Here is a 23,010-nt window from a genome sequence, read left to right on the forward strand (position 1 = left end):
GGTTTCTTCATACCTTTACAGAATTCAGAAGTGTGTTTTGTTTCTTTTGTTTTAGTCTTTTTTTTTTTCACTCTAATGAATCAAGCCCCATTGGTTTTGGCTAACAGAGATAATATGAAAGTTTGTTGCAGCTTCAAATAAAAACTACTATGTTTGTGAAAGCTGATAATTGGGAAAATTCATAACTCTATGTGAATAAATCCTGTGTGCAGTTCCACTAGTCAATCACCGCAACCAAGATAGCCAGGCTTGTATATGGAAGTTATTTTGAATTCTTCAGTTACATGCCAGCAGCAAGAAGACAAAGGTGGCACTAACCCAGATTCATACCACCTTTATTTTGCAAGAAACTCAAGGTTAGCCGTCTTGGTTGTGCCAACTAGTTGTGTGGGAAAGCCCACTTGCAAAGTTCCACTGAAGATGTATTATCAGGCGTAGCAGTAATGACGTCCCTTTTCTTCTCTGCATCAGCTACACAATCAGCTGTGGAATGTCTCCGTAGCAACAGAAACATTCAGCTACGGAATGTCTTTAGACAGAATTGACCACATTGGCCACGAAAGCTTATTTAACTTAGTGACAAGTGTAATTTTAATTTCTGTGAATCATCAGGCTCTTCGTAACGCTCATTGCAGTCTCCTTTTGAGCAGTAAAAAAATCTTGTGCAAGTGCACGTAGTAGTTAGGAAAAGTTGAATTCGAACACCGTGAAGGTATCTTAACTTTACTTTATTGCGAAATCTGCTGTTTTCTCTATGGCTGTATGCTGCTGTGCTGTACATTGAAGAATGTGTCATATGATATCACAAAATACTATACGTTCGAGTTTGATATATCAGTGTTTGGCTGTACTGCATACACTATGTCACGTATGTATGCATAATGGTAAAAACATTTTGAGCCATATCTATTATTGCTTTAAACCTGTTGATGTGTTTCTTCAAGAAAGATGTGGTGCGACGCTTTTGGCAATCTCACTTGCTATATATTGCTTTATCCCTATTCAAGTTCGCGTGCTGCATTGAAAGGCACATGTAGAAAATGGCGGCTACTGTTAGGGGGCTGCCTCCATTATTCACGTTCAGTCAGTACTTACAGTGTGATATACTTTATTCTTGTTGCACAGTGGACATAAAATGAGTGATGTCATTGTTTATGTATACATGAATTCTGAACTTTTTGAACCTGCATCCTGTCGTGAAGAACCTGATCTCGTGAGGACTTCTCGGTGTAACATTGAAGTGTTGAAGAACATTGGCAGATCCATCAGCCTAAATAGCTATCAACATTTCATTTTCCCTTCTGGAATGCCACAGATTAATGCAGTTATAAAGCATATATCTTCAGGATTATCAGGGTAAGATTTCTTTTTCTGGCACACTGGCAGTGTAGCTAGGGCACCATTTTTCATTCTTTTTCTTGGCATCAAATTATTGGTCTAAAACACTGTAAATGCATTTGTGACCATGCATAAATTACTGTGCTCAGAACAAAAGTAGAGTATAGTTTGGATCAAGTATTCATTTTTCAATGCACAGAACCACTGTGAGTGTTGGTGTAACAGAAGAAAAGTGTAACATCACATATTTTTTTGTATTTATTGCAATAAACAATCAATTTCATGCACGAATAATGGATTTATGCTGTTTTACTCTTATTCCTCTGTGTACCTGCATGTGTGCACTTGTGCTTCACAAGTGGGGTAGCGTGAACATGGCTAGGAAGTATATCATGCACCTGACAGCATACTTTACCAGTGACACATGCGAAGTGCAGAAGGATTGCTAAGCCGGGTTACAGCTATCGGAAGGACGACTTCTACAGTGTGGAAACACTGTAAGGGAACACGTACACAGCAGTGTGTATGATCCGCTTAATGTGTCCTCTGGTTTCGTGCTGTAGAAGTTGTCTTTTCAAATATGAGGTGTGGTTTTCTGATTAATGCCCTTAATTTCGTTTACAAAGTGTTAAAAATACTACACCCCAAAATGGTCCGTTGTTTAACTTGCAGAAATACTATAGGCTCAGTATCATCGGCTGTGATAGCAGTGACGGCAAGCTCGTGTGATATTTTACTGCGCTGCAGAGAAGACGTAATCATAAGCAATGCAGTGATGCAGCAATTAAGTCAGTAATTGAATAAGTTTAACTGCAAGAACAATTTTGCTTATGTTTCGCGGCGAGTATCCACATGTTGAGTAGCAGGTATTTTAAACGAAGAAGGCCACCGGTATGATATATGTTTATGAACTTGCGTTTCTGCGTCAGCAGTAGGAAGGCCAGCCCAAAAGACAGTATGTTTTTAACGTTGCCGCCGATCACGCTATCCGAATCGGCACTATACTACGTTCGTTCGTAAATCATGCGAGCCATTGAGCTAATTTGTGCTGCTTCGAAACGGAGCGATAATTTCTGCGAAAGCCACTTCTTTGCTGTACGTTCAATAGTCCAACATTATAACTGGCGAGTTTCTACGGCCACAGCAGTGCGGCTGCGCTGCTGCGGACGATAAACGCGTCGATCCGAAACCGAAACTAACTGCATGCGCGCTACGGCGCTACAGCCTACGTTTTTTTATTGGCTCACGTGTATCTCGAGATAAGTCGGGTGTACGAGGAGAGGTATGCGTGAAACTTATTACAGTAGCACCGTTATCATCGAGTCACGCGCCCAGCAACCACTTTGCGACTGGTCGATACCGCGAAAAGGGACAGGCGCTGTGTTGCGCTCCCCCAAGCTCGGTACCAAGTTCGCGTGTTCCTGCGCCTGCGCCCATGCAATGATGATGCTTCTACCGTCGGCGTTGTGAATGCTTTGAGAGCTTCCTTCACTAGTTGATCACGCAGAGGGAGGGCGCGAGTGCGGTGTTTCGAGCGCGGGCGGCTACTGGAAACATATGGCTCTACTCTGAGGCAGCAATACGAGCTCCTCCTCCCGTGACTCGCTCAGACGCAGTCGTTGCGTTGCAACGGCGAGTATCCGTCAACGTTGAAGGCCATCGAGTGCTGCTGAAGCAGGTTTCACAGTCGAAATATGTCGCTGCTTACCAAAGATGAAGAAACTACAACCGAATCACTGTTGTCGAAGAAACGCCGCACATTCAGAGGTAAGGCCGGTATGTTGGGCTCAGCACGGCACAAGCCACGATCAGCTGACGCGCGCTGTGTTGACTGCTCGGGATCGCGCGCGCGCGTGCGTTAATTTGTCGGCGCCGACTGTCCCAGCCGGTCCATATAGTTCCATACGTACCTCTGCTCGATTTTGGCGATCGAAAAGGTTGCTTGTAGGTCACATTCGCACCTAGTTAATGTCGTGTCACGCTTCCGATTTCGCACATGCCATATTTGAGACCTTATGCGAGCGACGCTGCTGTGCAGAGAACACCTGTGCACTCGTTAATCTTGCACATATGTTACAAGCTGGTGCAGCTGTTCTGATGTGGTATTGATGCAGTGTTCGCGTACAATACATGAACAGCGCTTCACACCTGCAGTCGCTTTCCTTGGCGGGGAATTAGTTGTGAACAGAAAAAGATGAATAATAAAAAAAGAAAAAAAGAAAAAAAAAGAATTCTTTGAGTCACGTACGGTGCTTTGATTCTCGCCCCTAAGCGTGAACAGCTAAAATAAAGCCACATATCGACAGCGTGACTTCATCAGCGTTGAAGCAGAGAAAGCGTGTGCTGTTAATTGCCTACGGCTGTCAACAAATTAATTTTTCCCCTAGATTGATTGAATTTAGTATTAGTACCATATGCTGCAGTATAGTCTTGAAACTATATAATGGCTTAATTTGTCAAGCTTCAACATCCGAACAATTAACCCACTGCCTCTGATGATGTACGTGACCAGCAATTATAATGTTGAAATGTCTGCATGGTGCTTTCTGATTACCCAACAAAGTTGTATGTATACAGCATAGAAAGTTGACATTTGTAACATAAAGCTACTTTCACTGCACAACATGGAGCTTGAGGCGTTACAATATACCACATCCACCACATATGTTCAGCGCAATTCCAGCTGTTATTTATGCCTGCAAGCCAGGTCGAGTACTTATATCATTCTCTCTCTCATTCATCATCTTGAGCATGTGCATGCCTGAACGAAACCTTCTTCAGAATAGGTACATTTTTTTTTGTTGTTGTTGCTGTGTTGTGTGTTGCATGCAGTAGTGTACATGAACAAATAAACGCATTAGCTGCACTTATGCATTCCTATCTATGCATAGCTGCTTTTCAGGCAGCAAATTCCATGCATTGCTTTGTATAAAAGCTGTGATTTGGTACAGCGTGGAGGCAATATTCCACCTTTTTTTTTTTAATTGCAGGGATCTACGATGCCGTGCAGACTCGTCATGTGCTGGCACTTATGGGATTCTTGGGCTTTGTCAACGTGTATGCACTAAGAGTGAACTTGAGTGTTGCCCTGGTTGCCATGGTTAACCACACCGCAATCCTTGCCAACAACTCGCCTTCATCAGGAGAGGAATGTAAGGCATATTCCGCAAATGGCACCAAGGAGAAGTTGCAGGTAGGTTGCTACAGAATATATAGGATGTGTCCATGTTAAGCCATAGTTTCACTTCATTTCTTGACCCTATTTTACTGTAATCATCTGCTGGTTAGAATCGGCATCTGGTTAGATTCCTTCGATGCTCATACTAATCATCAAACTTTGTAACTCTATAGGGGAACTTGGTACGCTGCCCAAAGTCGGCATTCTGCAATGCAAATGCTCATGGAAGGGCCAACATGTGCAAATTTTCTTGTACCGCTGATCAATTTTATGTGTCTCTTTCATTCCTTCCTTTTTGCTATTTCCTTCGTTGTCATTTTGAACACTGCACTCGGGACGTAGTTGATTGAAAGCTTTAGAGAAGCAAGAAAACAGTGCAAAGAACAGGACTTCATGATGAATCATCAGACCACAGCTATATTTCTACACAAACACACATGCACACGCATGCATGTACACATTGGGACATCTATTTTAATTGAAACAAATTGAAAAAAAAAAATTTAGCACATGGAGGAATGCTTTCTCCGCTATTCATCTCTACAGCAATATGGGTGAGTGCCCTGGAAGTGTGATTGATAAGTAACTAAAATTGTTTAATTTCCTTTTTAATTACTGGTTTTAATGTTTATGTTGCAATGGCAGTATCGAAGGAGGTCGTTGTGGGAAGCAAAAACAATTTACGCAATTTTAAAGATGCCACTCATTGTTAAGATATTTATAGACAAAAATTTACCTTTTTCAACTTCAATTCTGAAACAATGCATGAAGAGTGCCAGAAGCACTGTCCACATTATGCCTTAAGCTTCATTTGGTTTCTTTGTATCTTTACGTCAGGAGGTCCATTGCCTTTGCACTCCTCTTATTTCACTAAGCTCATCTGTCGGCGACCGACCATTACTTGCGGTACTGAAACGTGACAATGGATTGGATGCATCAGCATGTCATCGCAGTAAGCTGCTCTGCGTCACAACAGCGTTCAGCAAAACATGCGCATTGCTTCTGGTGCTTTTGTCCGCCCTGTTTCGGATGGATGGATGGATGGAAAAACTTTATTTTGGTCCATTGGGTCGCGCTAGTTTCTTAGCCCGAAGCATCATATCGAAAAAGGCAAATTTTGTAGACGGAATATCTCAACAACATATGGCATTTTTAAAATCGCGTAAATTCATTGCAACATGAGCATTAAAGGCAGGGAAGAAAAAGTTCACTAACCAAAGTCAAAGTCAAAGTTTATTCGACAACAGTGCATAAAAAGTACAATTGTCAGCAGCACAGACAGAAAGCACAAAAATGGGCTTGATGGAATCTGTACCCTCTAAAAGAAATTCACATTGGCAACATGAACGATAGCAGCATTTACACAATGACTGCATAGTCAAAAGAAAATACATGTTATAAGGGGGAAAAAAAAACGCACGCGCGGCGGCGGGAATGTGCCAGATTTCTCGGTTACGTGTGTTGTATGTGATATGACGTTACGTGAGACGAGCTAATCTCTCAAGATAGCCAGAGTTACCCTTTCGCACCCTGTTTAGGAGTAAATAATTGTAAAAGTTATGCACCTTTTTGATTCAAAGAGAGGCTCAGTGTGAGCGTCGAAACATGATTTAGTTACTGCACCTAGTGCTTTCTTCTACAATAAAAAAAATGTTTCGTTATGTTGGTCTGAGTTGTTGCAGCCCAAACCAGGCGACAGTACGTATACGTGATATGTGAAAGAAAAAGGGAGGTGTATTTGAGCAGCTAGGTCAATATTTAGAGGAAGAAAGAAGCGTAATCTGGTAAGGATGCCAGCAACACGAGCAATAATTAAGTTTAGTAGCAACCCTATCGATATGAATATTTCATGGCAAATGTTGCTCAAATATAATTCCTAGTGTTTTGACTGATGGAGCAACATCAAGGTAAGCATTGCCAAATAATAAAGCACTCTCAATGTTTACCTGATGATCTACCAATCTTAGTTAATTAGTGATAAGACTGTGACAGCTAGTCGACCATTTGTGTCCGCTGCACAGAAGCGACAAATAGTGAAGAAAGCATCTTGGCATCAGTTAAATCATATTTTATAAAAACTCGTTTCCAATAAACTAGATCACCTGGTGCGTGTGCGTGCGTGCATGTGTGTGTTTGCCACTTACATCTCTTCCTGTACTTTGGTCTGTCTCCTTTCTCCTAAAGTTGTAAACAAACCAGCTCAAATATGCACCCTTCTTTAGTCCAGAGCTTAGCAACAGTTGTTAGACTAACCAGGGAATTTTATTGCGATAGAAATTATATGGACACTCCAAGTGCATTTCTGCTATCGCCGTGAGGTTCCATAAAATCATTGCCGCACGCCGTATGCTGTGTGTGCGAGTGAAAGCGTACGAGGGTGAGCCGGCAATCGCAGCTCAATTTCACTATTTCAGGATGGAACGTTTATATGGAATGAATATGAGCAAGGGATCATACTGGGTGCCTTCTTCTACGGCTACGTCGTCACCCAGATTCCTGGAGGTCGTCTGGCCGAGCAGATTGGAGCCAAATGGCTGTATGGTCTTGGTGTGCTTGTCACTGCCCTGCTTACTCTTCTGACTCCAGCCGCAGCCTCTTGGAATATCTATGCCTTTGTCACCCTCCGAGTCATGATGGGCCTTGGTGAGGTATGTTGTGCCAGCTCTGCAGCTTAGTGGACAAATTCCAATATGCTCGGTCAGCCCCTTTAGCAGAGCTAACCAAACAATCTTCGATAGACTGCCACGTTTATTTCTTAAGCATGTAGTGTTCAGGGGAAAGTGCACTAGTCAATGTTGCATATCTATATTGAGCCTTGTTTTTCCTTTTAATGAGCACTAATTCAGAAATTGGATGTTGCCGCAGTCTTAACTTCCCAACAGCTGTCCTGCTGAACAAAGTGACAACTGTTATGTAACGAGACTTCGGCATGTCGATTGAAGTGCATAAACAGCTCAATGACAGATGCAAATGTGAGAAGGAAAAGGACAACTGAGTGGTCTGAATATATTAATGGACATTCCCACTGTACAAATATTCAATTCATAAAAATGCATGTCAAATTTTTTTTTCTTCACGCATAAGAAGTCACAGTCGTCAAAGGCTAATTTCTCAATCTCTTTTTTAGTGATGTCGGTGAGACAGTGCACTTTTCTGCCATGTTACGTGCGGGTGAACATGTGCTAGGAGTGTTGCATGTTGCACTCAATTCTTGCCTCAATGACAGGTAGCACTATCAAGGCGAATGAACTTTTTCTGTGCAGAACTAACCTAGCCTGAACCTTTGCGAAGCGTTGATAGTGCAGCAGCCAGACTTGGAAGCCACATGAGTGTGTTGCCCACTGCAGGGAGTGACCTTCCCTGCGATGCATGCCATGATAGCTCGGTGGCTGCCCAAGGATGAGCGCAGCCTGCTGTCTACGATTATCTACTCGGGTGGCCAGATTGGCACTGTGGTGGCCATGCCTATATCTGGGCTGCTCTGTGACTCAACGTTCCTTGGCGGCTGGCCTGCTGCCTTCTACGTCTTTGGTGGGTGAATATCTTGGCAGAATGCTGCCTCAGTTGTGTCTTGCCATTGCTCAAGTCCAATATTGCTTCGCTCAAGTTCCAGTCTTTCTTGGATGATTTAGCTTATATAGGAAGTAATAAAAAAAAAGGAATGACAATGTATATATGGTTGCTAGAGGTGTTCTGTTACTTCTTTGGGCTGTAGAAATTTGGTCTTGTCAGTAATGCAGCAGCCCCTAAATCGGGGTCTGCGGACTCTTTGGGGCACATGAGAGCATATTTAAAGGGTTTCATATAACATCTTGTTAAAGTAGTTGGTGCATATTTGCACTTGTAAAATGAGGAGCAAGCAAAGAAGACAATGACTAGACAGGCCAATGATACACTGTAGAGAAATATTAAGTTTAACCTAGTGCACTTCCAAAATGAAAACAGAATGGCCTTACCATGAGTGGAGGCTTCTTAAGCCAGGAAGGATGCAAAACACGAAAATGGATGGCAATGCCCTCTTGAGATCACAGCACCAACCCATGTTTGAAGAGAAGGGAGAAGTGGCCAGACTCTCTTTTTGGTGGTAGTACGAATTTTCTTTGGTTGTAGAATTGTTATCGTCAAATTAAATTTTACAAGCGATCAGGCATGTGATGGCAGAAAAACTTTAAGGAGCAGGTTAGACAAATTTGTGCCCCAAAATATAAAGAACTCGGTGGCAACGATAGTGATAAGTGCAACTGTTGATTGGTTTGGTCAAATGTGCATAATTGTACATGCCAAACATTTTAAGTGAACTGGTTGTTATCATGTATGTCATTGTCCCAGAAGCTACTTTGACCACCGCAATGCAGATACAATTTCTGATGTGGCAGGATCATGTTGCTGGAATGTGTTTATATCAATTGTTATGCAAGAACAATAACAAAATACGCTGGAGCGTAAATGTGATAACGCTGATAGCAACGCGAAAATGGCACAAGATCACAAGTGCATCTCAAACAAAATGCAACAAAGCTTATCATTGCAGCCTTATACATACGTTTTTTATGCTTGCAATGTTGCAAACGTTCAGCCCTTCATGTCCCTAAGAGCATGCTCAGCATGTTCAAGTAATATTGAACATGACTTTGGTCTTGTCAGTAATGCAGCAGCCTTTCCTCTCGTCTTCCTCTCGTCTTTCACTGTTGTCTTTTATTTCGATTTTTGCGCTACTAAGTATCATGTTCAGTAAACACCAACTCGCCTGAGAAGTTATTTTCAAGTAATATGTTTTTCCGGTTACTACTTTCTGTTCGATCCTGTGGTCTCATGAAAATTTATATTCTGCTATGACATACATCCTGCTATGTATTGCTGTAGCAGATCGCAGGGCACGTTATGCTAAAATGTATCAGTATTTTAAGCCCACATGGATTGCACTATAATCAGCATGTTGTATCTTTTCATTTTCTGAATTGCCAAAAGCTCCGCCTGTGCCATGGTTAAGTGCTTTAAATTCAGTACCTATGCTTCTTTTCAGTACAGTAAAACCTCGTTATAGGAGACACTCAGAGGACTCGGGAAACATGTCTCTTATAACCAAGGTCTCTTTGTAATCCAAAATTCTAAACACACTGAGCAGTCGGACTAGATCACTTTGTTATACATCAGCATCAAAGTGTGTTTAAACACATCTACGTACTACTCATTTACAGTCGTACATACTTACGTTGTACCCACGTCACGGGGGCAACATACCGCATTTGTTCAATTGTGTTGGCGAGAGTGCACTTCGGGAGACACCCCCAAAGGAAAAAAAGAAGGAAAGTATGCACACCATTTATAAGGCAATAAAAATGAGCCAGGAAGGGAATTTCATCTGCGGAACCTCGATTAATACGGCCGCATGCTAGCCATGTGGACAAACGGCGCACAGCTACTCCGTACCGTACAACTCCTGGGGAGTCTAACGTTCGCTCACAGCCGAACGTAACACGAGATGCCGCGTTTGTTTTTCGATCTTTTTTTTTTTATGTCTGCTGTGTTTAGGCTGTTCAGTACTGTGTAACCTAGTAAGTGCACAAGCAGAGAAGCGGAGGCGGGGGGGGGGGGGGGGGGGGCGATGTGAACTGCAGATGGAGCGATAACCGGATGAAACTAGAGTTACTGTATATGCTCCCTATGGGAGCTACCTTTGGTAGCATATACAGTAACTCTAGATGAAACAAAAAGCGAGCGAAGAGCGAGGTGCAAAGTCCCGACATGGCAAAGATTCACAGCAAGATAACCGAGCCCGTCGCACGTCCGCTCGGCGCTGTTCAGCCCCCGACAAATCGAACAGAGCTGTCTCACTGAAGCATGGCGATGGCTCCGGAGTTCGATTACCGGCATACAAAGCGACCAGCACCGCGAGCGCTGCAACGGAAATCCAACTCAATGGTACTCTGTCGCAGAGTCGGTGTGGGAACGCAACAGCGATTATAAAAGCATGACATAAAGTTCGGTGCAATTTGTAGTTGCAACCATACGAGGAATGACATCCGGCTGCGGAACGGAACAGAATCGAGCCAAAGGAATGAAAATTGCAGCGCATACCAGTTGGTACAACGTCGGCCGCATTGCAGGAGCGTGTCTGGGTTGTGTCTCTTCTAAATAGTAAAGAATTTACTCTAGGGACCTAAAAAAAGTTGTCCTTAGTAACCAAGTGTCTCTTGTAACCATGTCTCTTATATACGATACTGTTAATAGGAAGACCAACCAAACCATTTTCAAATGTCTCTTACAACCGAGTGTCTCTTGTAACCATGTCTCTTGTAACGAGATTTTACTGTATTGCAGAACTGTCAAATAAATGAACGAATAGTGTGGAGGCTTCTTTATCTGTCAGGCTTTCACATCATGAAAAGCACTCAGCAGTTGACTTTGGCCATCACCAGGCATAGACAGCAAAATGAAACACTAAATAAGAAAAATAAGTTTAATTGTGCTTAATTAGAAAATTACATTTCCACGTCCAGAAAAAGCCACTCTTAAAATTGAGAGGTGGCTTTATGAGACAGAAAAGACATAAGAACGGAAGACGGGTGTTGACAGTGCCTTAATGTTCCCACTCCAGGTCGCCGCGAAGTCATGGACTTTAACGGCTTCTGCTCTCTGAGTTAATTTTTGTATCGGTAAAGATAGACTGCATTGCTTTCTAGAGAAGCCAATGACTGAACTTAGCAAGTCTTGAGAACATGACTGTACCATGATGACCCAAACACAGGAAAATACTTCAAAATCTGTTACACCACACTGACCTACCAGAGCTGGAGTTCCGGCATGAAATAAAAAAAAAAAAAGAGGGTGTACATAAAGTAGAAAGAGTACTTTATAAGCATAACTGATTTAGTGTTTTTCTTGAGTGTCTCTTTAAAAGAAGCAGAAAAAAGAAAACTGGAAGATGTATGCAACTTTGAGTAGTTAAACATTGTAGACAGCGAATGGCTGCCATTAATTCTTTAATTTCATTTACCTTGTTGCTGGTTTATGACCACCTAATGCATGGATGCAACAAGGAATACTGCACTTTGCCTTCAATAAAAATGGTGAGGGTCTTGTGGCAAGGGGTGTCAAGGCAGAAACAGAAAGCAAATATGGTGATCATCATCAAGTGAAGCGAAGGCATTTCCCTATGTTCTAGCTATAATTGGTGATGATTCATTATTGACCTGGGCAGTGCACTGTAAATGAGATGAGGGCCTTGTGTCATTTCCTTTCTTCCTGTTTCATTTCTGCAGTATTCATATCAAAGGCAGCAGTTTGCTGTAAAAGGAAACGTGGACTGTAACTTTGTAAATCATTTCGATAAAACCATTCGTAGAATACCGTGGAAGTGTCCATGTTGCCTTGTTTAGCAGGCATTGTCATGTTACCTTTTGTCCTGTGGCTCAATATTTGGTTTCTTCTTATGTTCCAGGCCTGATTGGTGTAGTGTGGTTTGTGTTCTGGGCCCTCTTGGCGTACAACAGCCCTCAGGAGCACCCACGCATCAGTGACGAGGAGCGCATCTACATTGAAACCAACCAGGGTGAAGAACAGGCTCGGGAGGTGCGCTCATAGAAGGCTTTATTTGTGACTGCCATATGTGGTACTGGTTGTTGTATTGGTAAAGGAGGCTGAATGGTAGCCAGCTTGCCTGTGCTTACATTTTGCGAAGAGTGGGCATTTCATGGTGTGTTTTATTGCGTTTGAGCGCAGCGCTTACCTGTTTCATCCAGAAAAAAGGAGCACGCACCACCCGTGGCAATGCCAGATGGGAAATGTATATTTACTCAGTGAAAGGAACAATGGTGCCATCTGCCATCAGTAATGGGAAACCACCCTGTAGCACTTCGCAGTGCATGTTTTGGCTTTTGAGGACAGACAGTGGCACTGCTCCCTTCGCTGAGAAAGTTCCTTTCTTTGGTCTGACATTGTTGTGGGGTCTCTAGACATGCTCTTGGGACAAAGGAACGACAACACAGTAGTGCAAACAATCAAAAGGGCATTTGATTGAACCTCTCATACACTAATGCCTGCTAGCTGAATTACTACCCACAGAACAATCACATGGGCACACGACAAATCAAGGAAGTCCGACTCACCGTGACCAGATAGCGAGCGAATACAGTATAGACCACTTATAACGTAACCGCTTAAAGTGCAGGACCGGATATAGTGCTGTCTTTTCAGACTCCCGTTAATTTTCCCATAGCACTCCATGTCTACACGTATCGCTTATAGTGCAGTTGCGGGAAACGAAATACCGGTTACAGTGTGGCTTCCTGGGAGTACGGAAGTCAGCGGAGACGGCGGACGCTACCCTCAAACGGGCGCCCCAAGGAGTGCTCGAGGAAGAGAGACGAAGTGGAGGAGAAGGGCACGTGGTGCGAAGGAACAGCCAGTGAGGCTGAAACCAGAATCTTGAGTGCGAGTCGTGATATATCACGGCGCGCATAGCGAGCGAGGGCCACGAAACTGGCAACGCCATCCAATACTCACTTCATGATAATGGCAGTAAAGGAAACTTCAGGGAGCGGGCGGCGCCGGCACAGCACGGCGAAGAGCGCATGCGGAGACCGTGGAATGCGAGGGAGGAGGGCGGCAGGGAAGCCGATTTCACCTTGGCAACTCCGCCACTTCGGTGGCTCCCCTCGCCCTCCCTCGTAGCTCCCTCACTTTCGACTCACCGTGCACAGCCCGCCGCCGTATAGGCACCGCCCCTCCAGCCAGCCCAGCGCCAGCTCCCCGAAGTTTCGTTTTCTGCGTTATCGGGAAGCGGGCGTTTGCCGGCATGGGGCAGTTTCGTTGGCCGGCCTGTGACAGCGCCACTGCTTCCCTCTGCGCCGTAGCCGCAGCGTGCAAGGTCAACACGTGACTAGAAAGTAGAGGAAGCATAAAGGAGAAAGAAGGGCTCGCTGCCATTTTCTACGCGTGGCTACGGTAGCGTGGCTGAGACGTCGGCACGTCGCGTATGTTCCGGCGCAACGCAGAATCGGCGACCTTGCCATTTGAGAAAGGGTGAAATTTTCGCCGCATTTTTTTTTTCTTTCCTTTTTTTTGTTTTGTTCGCGCGCGTCATTGAGGGGTCTCTCCTAAGCTATTCCGGTGCTGGAGCAATGCCGGTCGGAGGCGCTGGCGCGTGATTTGGTTCGAATTAATGAGATTCGACTGTAAATCGAATGCAAACATTCTAGCCGCATTCCTCGACTGTCGCATACGCGTGGCGGCTCGCTGCACATGTTTGCATATGTGCGGGCCTTAAAAATTGTTGCTTTCGTTATAGTGCGGTACCGCTTATAGTGCGGATAGTCGCGACTCCGGCGACTTACGTTATAAGCGGTCTACACTGTATGTTCGTCGACATGCTAGACACTAACGCCTAGTCGTTCACGTGTATGGTCACGCGAATAGTGGTGCGTTTGAACGATCCGTGTTCGTCCATTCCGGTGTTGTGCTCCTAAGCCTTCTCGGGACGGCGCATGTGTGAACCGACCGTGTTGCTCGCCAACCCCACGCCAAAGAGGAAGCGCCTTCTCCCATTTGCACCCAAGTAACCCTGCCGTTAGGTGGCGTTAGCAGCGCAACAATAGCGGCGCCATCTCTCACAATACGCCGCACCCACACCGACCGCCGCCGCCATAAAGCCACGCGGTGAAGCCGGATTGCAGGAGACGGGAGCCATGCGGGGAAAACAACATCAGGGGACGCATGAGAGTCGCGCATCCCCACAATGTGGGCTTTTGGTTTGTTCAGAGCGAAATTGACAAGTATTGCATTTGCATCCAAATGTGGTACTTAAGAGGGCCCGGAACCACTTTTTATCGAAGTGGAGAAATGCATTTGAAGTGAAAATAGGCTATTTCAGAAATACTTTGCCACAAAAAGTACTTCAATGCGTTCAGCAGAAGCGGAGTTATTGGCAATCAAACATGGCCTCCGCTGTGCTCCCGTTCCTTCTTCAATGTCTTGCACTGCGAAGGCTACCGCGGAGTGGGGCGGGGCCACAACACTCCGCCTTCGAAATGTCACCGTGGCGCGCAGTTCAAGTTTCCGATTTTGGTGCCTACGCTGTGCTAAACTGTAAGCCAAACGCGGTTGTGCGCTTAGCCAGTGGACTCGTGGCGTCACCCTGTGGCGGCCGCGGTGTAACCGGTTGACCGCAGCGACGAATAGCAGCCGCGTATTGGAATGTGCTTTATTGCAGCAATAAAGCACACAGAAGAGAGTGAGGATCATGGCTCTATTGAAACAAGTGCGTTTGAGAGAAAGGGGACTTAGCGCTTCGCTTGCGAGCTCCACGCACTGCGTACGACAGCAAAACTTGGCTGAGATGTTCACAGCAGCGTATGCTACCCGCGGGGTGCCTGAGGGGTGGTTCAGGGCCGCTTTAACAAAACATGCAGCAGAATGCCGCCCGTGTGCAAAATCTGAGTTCTAATGAGGCATCAGTTTAGTTGGGAGAGGTATCCATAGAGAGCTTCCTTATTGACGCAAAATTTTCTAGTTACTATAGGTATGACATGATGTCAACACGCATTTGAAAAAGCGTGTGCTGCTAACCTCAGGAACAAACATTTGCATTTTATTTAGGCATTACCTGCTTGCTGAAGCCACACCGTTGGCCTCGAGATGCTGCAGGCACTATCACCTGCACACGCCAAGGAATTAAATGAGGCTTAGCCGCATGGAGTTTGAGCCTTGGTAAATGGACTTTTGTGCAGTAATTAATTTTTTCGTGAAAATTCTGTTGTATCTTCATGTAACAATTTCGTCCTGGTGTTATTAAAATTTTGAAAGTAGCCCAATTCCATTGCACTGACCATGCATTGCGAAACCGTTCTAAAGACATGGGAATCCAGGCATTCTCCTGTGTACTCTGTAATCATCATGAGGAGCAGTATAATAGTTTGCACAAGTCTTATGTTAAAGCCATCAGCACAAAGTAAACAATGTGAACCTGGTGATATGCATTATTTTTCTTTTGTAGTAAACCGCCCCAAGTACTACATTAATGTGTTCACATTGTAGATTGGAGAGTTAAAGCTGCCTTAGTCATTGTTTCAGTGGCAAGTGTAAAATACTATTTTTTAGAGGCATGCAAATGTTCAAAAATTTTCAGCACGAATTGAATAACCTTTGTTACTCATTTCATATTCGGTTCAAGAATTTGGCTTTCAATATTTAATGAATAATTGTTTCTCGCCAACTTACCGGGAGAAGGAGCTCGGCAAGGCCACTTAAAATGTATGTTCTCAATTTACCTCAACCAGAAATCTTTAGCCATTTATGCAATTACTGCTCCGAAGAATTACACTTCAGAATGCTATGTTACCAAGCAAAGGCATTGGTTTCTGAGGTGACATGTGGATCAGCAAGTTATTTCTTCACAATGTCTTGCTGTCGTCTGGTCAAGAATGCTTCTTCTTAGGCTGCCTACAGGTTTGTTACCTGAATGAATGCAAAGTATTGTTTTTGTTGGTGGATATACAATGTTTGCATCACTAAAGTGATGTTTTTTTTTTCTTCTTTTTTTGGAGATGGGGACATATTCGTTGTTTGATTCAGAAGTAAACCCAGTTTTTCTTGAATATTCAATATTCAATTCGATTTGAAAGTTAAGTTACGTATCACTGATCTCCTCTAATATTTATTTCTATTTTGGGTTTAGTACTGAAGACGTTCTGACTTTTCAATTACAAACTTTCTTGTAATGCTCAGAAGAAAGTAATTAAGTGTAACTCTCTTTAAAAATTTGTGTCATGCATTTCATTCATACGAGAATTTATGTTGGCGACATGCAGAAGTTGCCCATCCCATGGCGTGCGGTGCTGACTTCAGTGCCGTTTTGGGCACTGATGGTGACTCACTTTGGTCAGAACTGGGGCTTCTACACTCTTCTCACCGAAATGCCCAGTTATCTCAAGAACATCTTGCACTTTGACATCAAGAAGGTGTGTACATGACTTTTTTCCTCGCACTTGCTCAAGAAATTAGCTATATATCATGTCATCAATAAGAAGTGCATTGTTTTTCACTGATATATCTGTGTGTGTTATACACTGCAACCCGTACAGCTACTCACAGAAGTTTTCAGAATATGGAAGTTTGAAATGAACTGTGTGCGACTAAGCAAGCTTGTTAGTTAGTTAGTTTTAGCTATATGGAGTGAAGCTGGCAATCCTATGCTCTGTACACCTCCTGCAGTGTTTGTGCAGTGAGCCATTATTTACTTGATAATGAATCCGTGTCCCTCGAGGAAGTGTAATAGCAGCCATGATTCCATGGCTCTTCCTTCTAGTTCTTGGTTTGCGCAGGAAGATCAGGCATTCAAGTGAATCGCTGTAGAATCCTTACTGACATATGTTGAGCTTGAGCGTGTCTCTTGCGGACGCAGTTTGGGGAATGTCTGTAGTAGGTGGAGAACTTTCCATTCTGGTGAGGCATGACTGGTACTGGCTAGTTTTGTGAAGCCCTGCTGATGTGAATGCCAATAAGATGTCAGCTAAGATCAGGATTATTGGTGTTTTGACAAAGGAATATGACCCAATCCTCCCAGATGGGAGTAAATAAGCTGTGAAGGAACTTGTGGCAATATCAAAAACCTTCCTATTTTCATCTGTGAATAAACATGAAATAAACAATGTGTTGTATGTAATGCATTATATTTATCATCAGTGGACTTGCATGGCCACAAGCAAAACTTGAAATCCATGACTTCTTTTTTCTTACTAACTTCCAGCTGATTGTCTTCACCTAAGAGTATCTAATACCCGTGCCACACGGGCAAAGTAAAGTGCACTTTGAACGAGTGCACTTCAGCGCGCTGAGTGTCACTTCGGCGGTGCGCTGCTACACGAGAAAGAAAAGTGTTCTTTCAAATTGATGTTCATGGCAACCGGGAATCAGACGGGAAAGCATGTTTACTAATATAAAAATGTGTGCACGAAAACAGTTTATTATTGTTAAAAACAACATTTACAATCCACCTTTATAAGCGCTGGCAACAACAGCAACTTGACCAGCAACAGGCAAAACGACTCGATCCGCCAAACAACTGCGCAGTCATTATCCGGCGTGGTCGTGAACAGCCCAAGAGCGAGAGTAGTTCTTTTGCTGTTCTTGTTTTATTGCGATAGCAATTATATGGACACTTCTACCAGATTTCTGCCGTCGCCGTCGTCGTCGCTGTCGTCGTCGCTGTCGCCGTCGCCGTCGTCGTCGCCGTCGCCGTGAGGTTCCCTATAGATAAAATCTTCGCCGCGCGCCGTATGCCCGAGCGGAAGCGTGCGGGGACGTGCGCTATCACGGAGAGCGAACGCACTCAATCACCCACGCGCAAGCAAGGAAGCGGGAAGCCAGCGCCGGAGGGAGCGCAGGGGGGGGGGGGGGGCGCACTTCTACGCTGCCAACAACCGCGCTCGTCGCTCGTCCGCACCGTCTCTTATCTCCACACAGCTCTGACCTTTCTGCGCCGTGCATTCGCCGCTCAGTTTCCGTTGAAGCGATAGACCGCACGTACCTTCGCCCACTGTAACGTATGCGCTTGCTGCCAGCGTTTTGACAGTCGTTGTCTGCAGTCATTCAGTGTGATCTATTCATGTTTGTTTGTGCGCGCTCACACCACGCTTGTTCAATCAGTTAGTAATAGTCGGGCCACATTTTCCAACGCACGCTACACATGCAATGCTGCCATGGGTCGGCAGTGCAGCGCTACAGGTGTGTCCCTTCGCACGCGCTGCCCACGGGAAGCGCTTCTCATCAACACCACCGTTTCACACGCGCCTCCTCGTGGTCATCGAGTCTCTCTTCATGTCGGTCTACTTACGCCGCAACACACCTGCTTACTTAATTAGCTCATGTTTACTACAATTCATATTGCTACCAAAGCCGCTCACCTTACTTCGTATGACATTGCTGTGTTGCTATTGCATTCATTGCTTCGCCCTTAGGGCGAAACTGTGACATTTTTTTTTTGTTTTTTTTTGTGCTGTGGCGCATTTTATTATCTCATAACGTTAGAAATTTAAAACAATGTTATTAAAATTGCTCCTGACTCTTCTTCCAATCTCACTTTATGTATCTTCTAAGCATTGCTAACGAGGCTACACACTTCGCCGCCGCGAAGTGAGTTCGCCGAACACACTTGCCGGCGAGTGCGCTCTGCAGTGAGTGTCACTAAGCGTTCCCGTGTGGCAGCCTGCGAATGACACTAGCTGCGAAGTGCACTCGCTCAAAGTGCACTTTACTTTGCCCGTGTGGCCCGAGTATAACACTTATCAGGTGAACGCCTGCCTTTTTTTTTTGGTTGGCCATATGACATATAAATATTGGCTCTTTCCTATGGTAATGTACTGATATGCTAGCCATGAAACATGGATCCTTTTCAAACCATCGTAAAGATTGCCTGACCAGAACAAGTTTATTCAAGTGGTGCTTTTAATTGCCTTCAAAATTAGAATCGCAAACTTCTATTGTGTTCCTGAAGTCAAAAGCATTAAGGAGACTATTAGTAAATTTTTTTTATGTTATGGAATTAATAATGTTGCAATCGTTATAGATTGTGGATGTTGAAAGTACCTTATATCCTTTGTTGGTTAAAGATACATAGTCTGTTTTTCAGTGTTTGGCATCACTCCAGTTTCACTTTGTATCAAAATGCCTTACTAAAATGTTATAAAAAGAGTATTATACAACATAATTCTTTTGTTGAAAAGATTGCAAAAATAATAATGTAAGCATGTACATAGTGCACAGTTATTTCACTTGAACTTATTCTATAACCACAAGCTGACTAGATTTGTTAGTATTTGTTAAACTATATGCTCTCAGACCCTGTATAGGAAATCATTACTACTGACTTTTTATTCTATTAAGAAAATTTTACCGTTGCTCTATCACTATATCTGTTTCATTTGCTGCTGTTGCTATGCTTGACTGTGTTTTGGGTGCTTGCATCCATCATACTTTCTTGTAGTCTTCTTTAAGCACCTTCCCTAAAGTTTTTTTTCTTTTTTCTTGGTGTGTGAAAAAATAATCCAAGGGTGCCAAAATACCTAATAAAAAATAAAGGCAGCTGTGAAGGCTTTCACACAAACCTGAACAAAACATTATGGTTATGAGATAGTAGTCACTATTTTGACTCTCCAAATGCCATGTCTATGTGCATGGGTACATGTATTTGCACTGTCCCACCAGTCATAAACTGACACCTGTTTCTGTACGCACTGCTTCCATTGTGTACTGAAGAATAGTATGAGCATGTGTATGTGTGGCAGATTGGAGAATATGTGCTGGATGATAGATGTACTTTGAGTTTCACATAGAGCCAGTTGGGATGTTTTGCTTATCCTTTTTCATGGATGTTTTCATCGACGGCATTCCCCACCACAAGCTCAGCTGCGATGGCTCTTGTTCTCACCATCTGTGATATTCCGATCTGGCGTTCATAACTTTCAAGCATGATATGGTAGCACCATCTGGGAGGATTGGGTCATATTAGGCGATCTGTGTTGTAAAAAGCTTCCGCAGCCATTAGCTAAGGCCAAAAAACTTGCGTATAAATGGCTACTCTCAAGCATGGCTGGCATGGTGGGTATACTGTGGCATTAGCTGCCATGAGTGCCTTTTCGGTGCCTTAAGTGAGTCCCTGAGAGCTAGAACTCTGAGGTTGCAGTGTTCTGTTTTAGAATGGCTACCTCTCGGCACTGCCGTACCTCTTGGGGACATTCTCCAGCTGGGGAGCCGGATATCTGGCTGACCACGTACGGCGAAAAGACCTGTTCACCACCAGCATCATTAGGAAGTTCTTCAATACGATTTGTAAGTGGGCCGTTGTTTCAAAGTATTCCTCCAGTCTGCCTGCATGACCTGAATCATATCTGATAAATATGTTTATGATAACTGCCTATGTCTTGGCATAATGATTGCACTGTACTGTGCTGCCAGATGATTATGGAACTACTGCACTTACTCGACTGTAACGTGGCCATGATTGAAACTTGAGGGGTGCCTTTTCAGTATATTCTCAACAAAAATAAGAATGAAATCACGAGTGTAAGGCAAGACTGAAGATTGAAAAGGATACCCACATTTACTGCAAATCGTACCTAACACTGCTTCAGGATGAATTGTGCTCAGTTGCTTGTCTTTGGAGGTGTAATTGCTCCATGAATGCGCATGCTGTTGTTGCTGAGAAAGTGGCGACATCTTGGAGCAGTGCAGAAGTGTCATGGTTGTGCCATTTACCATGCGACGTGTACTGCAGCAGTGTATCCATACTGACTGATGCACTGACAGACCAGAGTACACTTATGCAAGGGCAACTTGAGTTTGGCACTGAGCACTTATTGTCAAACGTCGTGTCTGTGCAGGATAAGCTGATGATTAGTATGCTGCACACTAGTGTTCACTTGCTGTGCACTCTGCATGGCTTGCCACAACTACAGGGGCGGATTCAGTCACAGACAACTCGTTACATCACCATGCAGTAGCGCACCCAGGATCTCTGCCAGGGGGGGGTTTGACAGTTTGCCAATACCACCTAAACAGCACTAATTTCGATTTCTTCACGGGAAATTGTTAAAAAAAATGCGCTTTTTGCGAGTGTGCAGACGATTGCGTGTCTTACATCTTAGTTGCAGTACTCAAATGCGTAAGGAAAGAAAAGGGGTTAAACAAAAGGGGGGGTTAAGTCGGCCTCAGGGGGGGGGGGGTTCCAACCCCCGAATACCCCCCCCGTCGGTGCGCCACTGTCACCATAGCTCCACATTGCCAGTATAGGATGGTGAAACAGCAGGAACTTGAAGCTGCAGGTAATTCAGAATGGCTGCTTTGTGGTACTCAACGAAAACGCTAATACCTAACATCGGGAAGCAAGTATTTTAAAAAAGTCTCAATTCTGGCTGATAGGCATAGCATTGATAGCGTTAGCATATTTTTAGACAACTACACGAAGTAAGGTTTGTAGCTTTTAGCTGCTGCATCAATCTCAGTAAACATTCGCCTGCTAATTAAATTAACAAGCATGGGTGTCATGCACGCACAGGCAAACATGAACAGGCCTCACTCGATGACCGCGAACACTCACTGTCACAACGCTGGCATGATGAAAAGTGCCGACATCTGGAAGCAATCGCTTTGGCCTGCCTCACGCTTTATCACGTGTCCGACGCTTGAGATTACGTGACCTGCAACACTAGGCGCACGAGAAGACTGTGCACGTAAAGCGACCAGGCATCTTGGCTAGTCGCTTTGTCTTTGCACTCTCATAAGAAACTTAGAGCGCAGGAAATACGAGCTTGTGCTGCTTGTGGAGGGTGAAAGCTCAACCTTTGCACCTGCCACAAATTACCTCAAGATATGGTACATGGCCTGCGTATATGCTTAGCCGTGTGGACAGCCATGCACAGCCACAGCAGGGATAGAGGACGAGACGCGTGCTCACGGCGATGCGTTAACACCTTAAAGGCTCATTTTTAAAATAAAACAACAGTACTATAATGGCTCATTTTTTCTTATGCAAATAGGGCAACCCTTGCACTTGAGGATCACATGCTGACATTTAGTGTAAAAAGTCTTATTCATTAATAGAGCAGACGATAGAGCATCTACTGCCATCTATGTTGTGAAAGGAAGAATCCCCTTTGATTAACTCTGTTCATCACGAGCCATTCAGAAAGTGGCGGAATATTCATGATGAAGATGATCAGGTGAGCTCATCAGCCAAAAAGTGCTGATTGCTCGGAACGAGCTGTGGTCATCCAGATCCCCTCAAGGGGTAAAGCAATGGACAAGTTTTATCAATGTCCGTGTCAGAGAATCTTTAATGACTTCTCTAGCAGGCAGTACATGCCCATGACCATGTTGCAAAAAAATTGTACGATGCAATGCTCATGGCATGTGCAGTGCATGCGAATGAAATCGGCTAGGACACACCTACCAAATGTTTGTAAATACAGTTGCAGCCTCATTATGTAATTAAATCGCATTCTACATGATCCAATATATCTGTACCGACACACAGTACAATTTGGCGCCCGATACAATTGTACCCACCGGATGCCATATCAGACGCCGAATCATACTGTGTCTTTCCTACTTCAAGGTAGCAAGTTCAGGGTGCTGCATTCATTTTGCGAGGGGAAAAAAAAAAAAAAACTCACTTGATTGGAAAAGTAGGGGGTGCATTCATTACGCGAATTCGTTCATTATGCGAGTAAATACGGTAATACTAACAGCATGTGCAGAGGTTGTCATCGATCATGTGGTCGCTAGGTAACTTAGAAATCTGAAGCTCCACAGCTGCATCTCCAACTTCAGTCCTAATAGGTCGTTACTCACCCTTCTCAACTTAGCACCCAGCATGGCACCGTCAACCACCATATTTCAACATTCAAAACTTGTAGTATAACCACGTCAACAAAGGACATTTTAATACAGCATTTGTGTAGTATTTCAAGTGCAGTCATTTATAGAAACGTGTGTTGAGT

The 23,010-nt window shown here is 44.1% G+C and overlaps 1 protein-coding gene across 12 annotated transcripts in view; it reads left to right on the forward strand.

Annotated features, from left to right (window-relative positions):
* Positions 1-1,766: 1,766 nt before the first annotated feature.
* LOC119450401 (sialin) overlaps positions 1,767-23,010 on the forward strand; it is a 106,260-nt gene continuing 85,016 nt past the window's right edge. For 7 of the 12 annotated variants that reach the window (XR_007466430.1, XR_007466429.1, XR_007466431.1 and 4 more), the window contains exons 1-7: positions 1,767-3,105; positions 4,329-4,531; positions 6,931-7,164; positions 7,864-8,047; positions 11,958-12,088; positions 16,324-16,473; positions 20,209-20,341. Coding sequence is in view for 9 of the 12 variants with exons in the window: in XM_049665857.1 (XP_049521814.1) it covers positions 3,033-3,105; positions 4,329-4,531; positions 6,931-7,164; positions 7,864-8,047; positions 11,958-12,088; positions 16,324-16,473; positions 20,209-20,341 (1,108 nt within the window). In the remaining 3 variants the exon portion in view is untranslated. The remainder of the gene's footprint in view (positions 3,106-4,328; positions 4,532-6,930; positions 7,165-7,863; positions 8,048-11,957; positions 12,089-16,323; positions 16,474-20,208; positions 20,342-23,010) is intronic. The other 5 variants (XM_049665854.1, XM_049665852.1, XM_049665851.1 and 2 more) reach the window with 5 other exon arrangements.

The sequence above is a fragment of the Dermacentor silvarum genome, chromosome 4 (genome assembly GCF_013339745.2).
Source record: "Dermacentor silvarum isolate Dsil-2018 chromosome 4, BIME_Dsil_1.4, whole genome shotgun sequence".
Lineage (NCBI taxonomy): Eukaryota > Metazoa > Arthropoda > Arachnida > Ixodida > Ixodidae > Dermacentor > Dermacentor silvarum.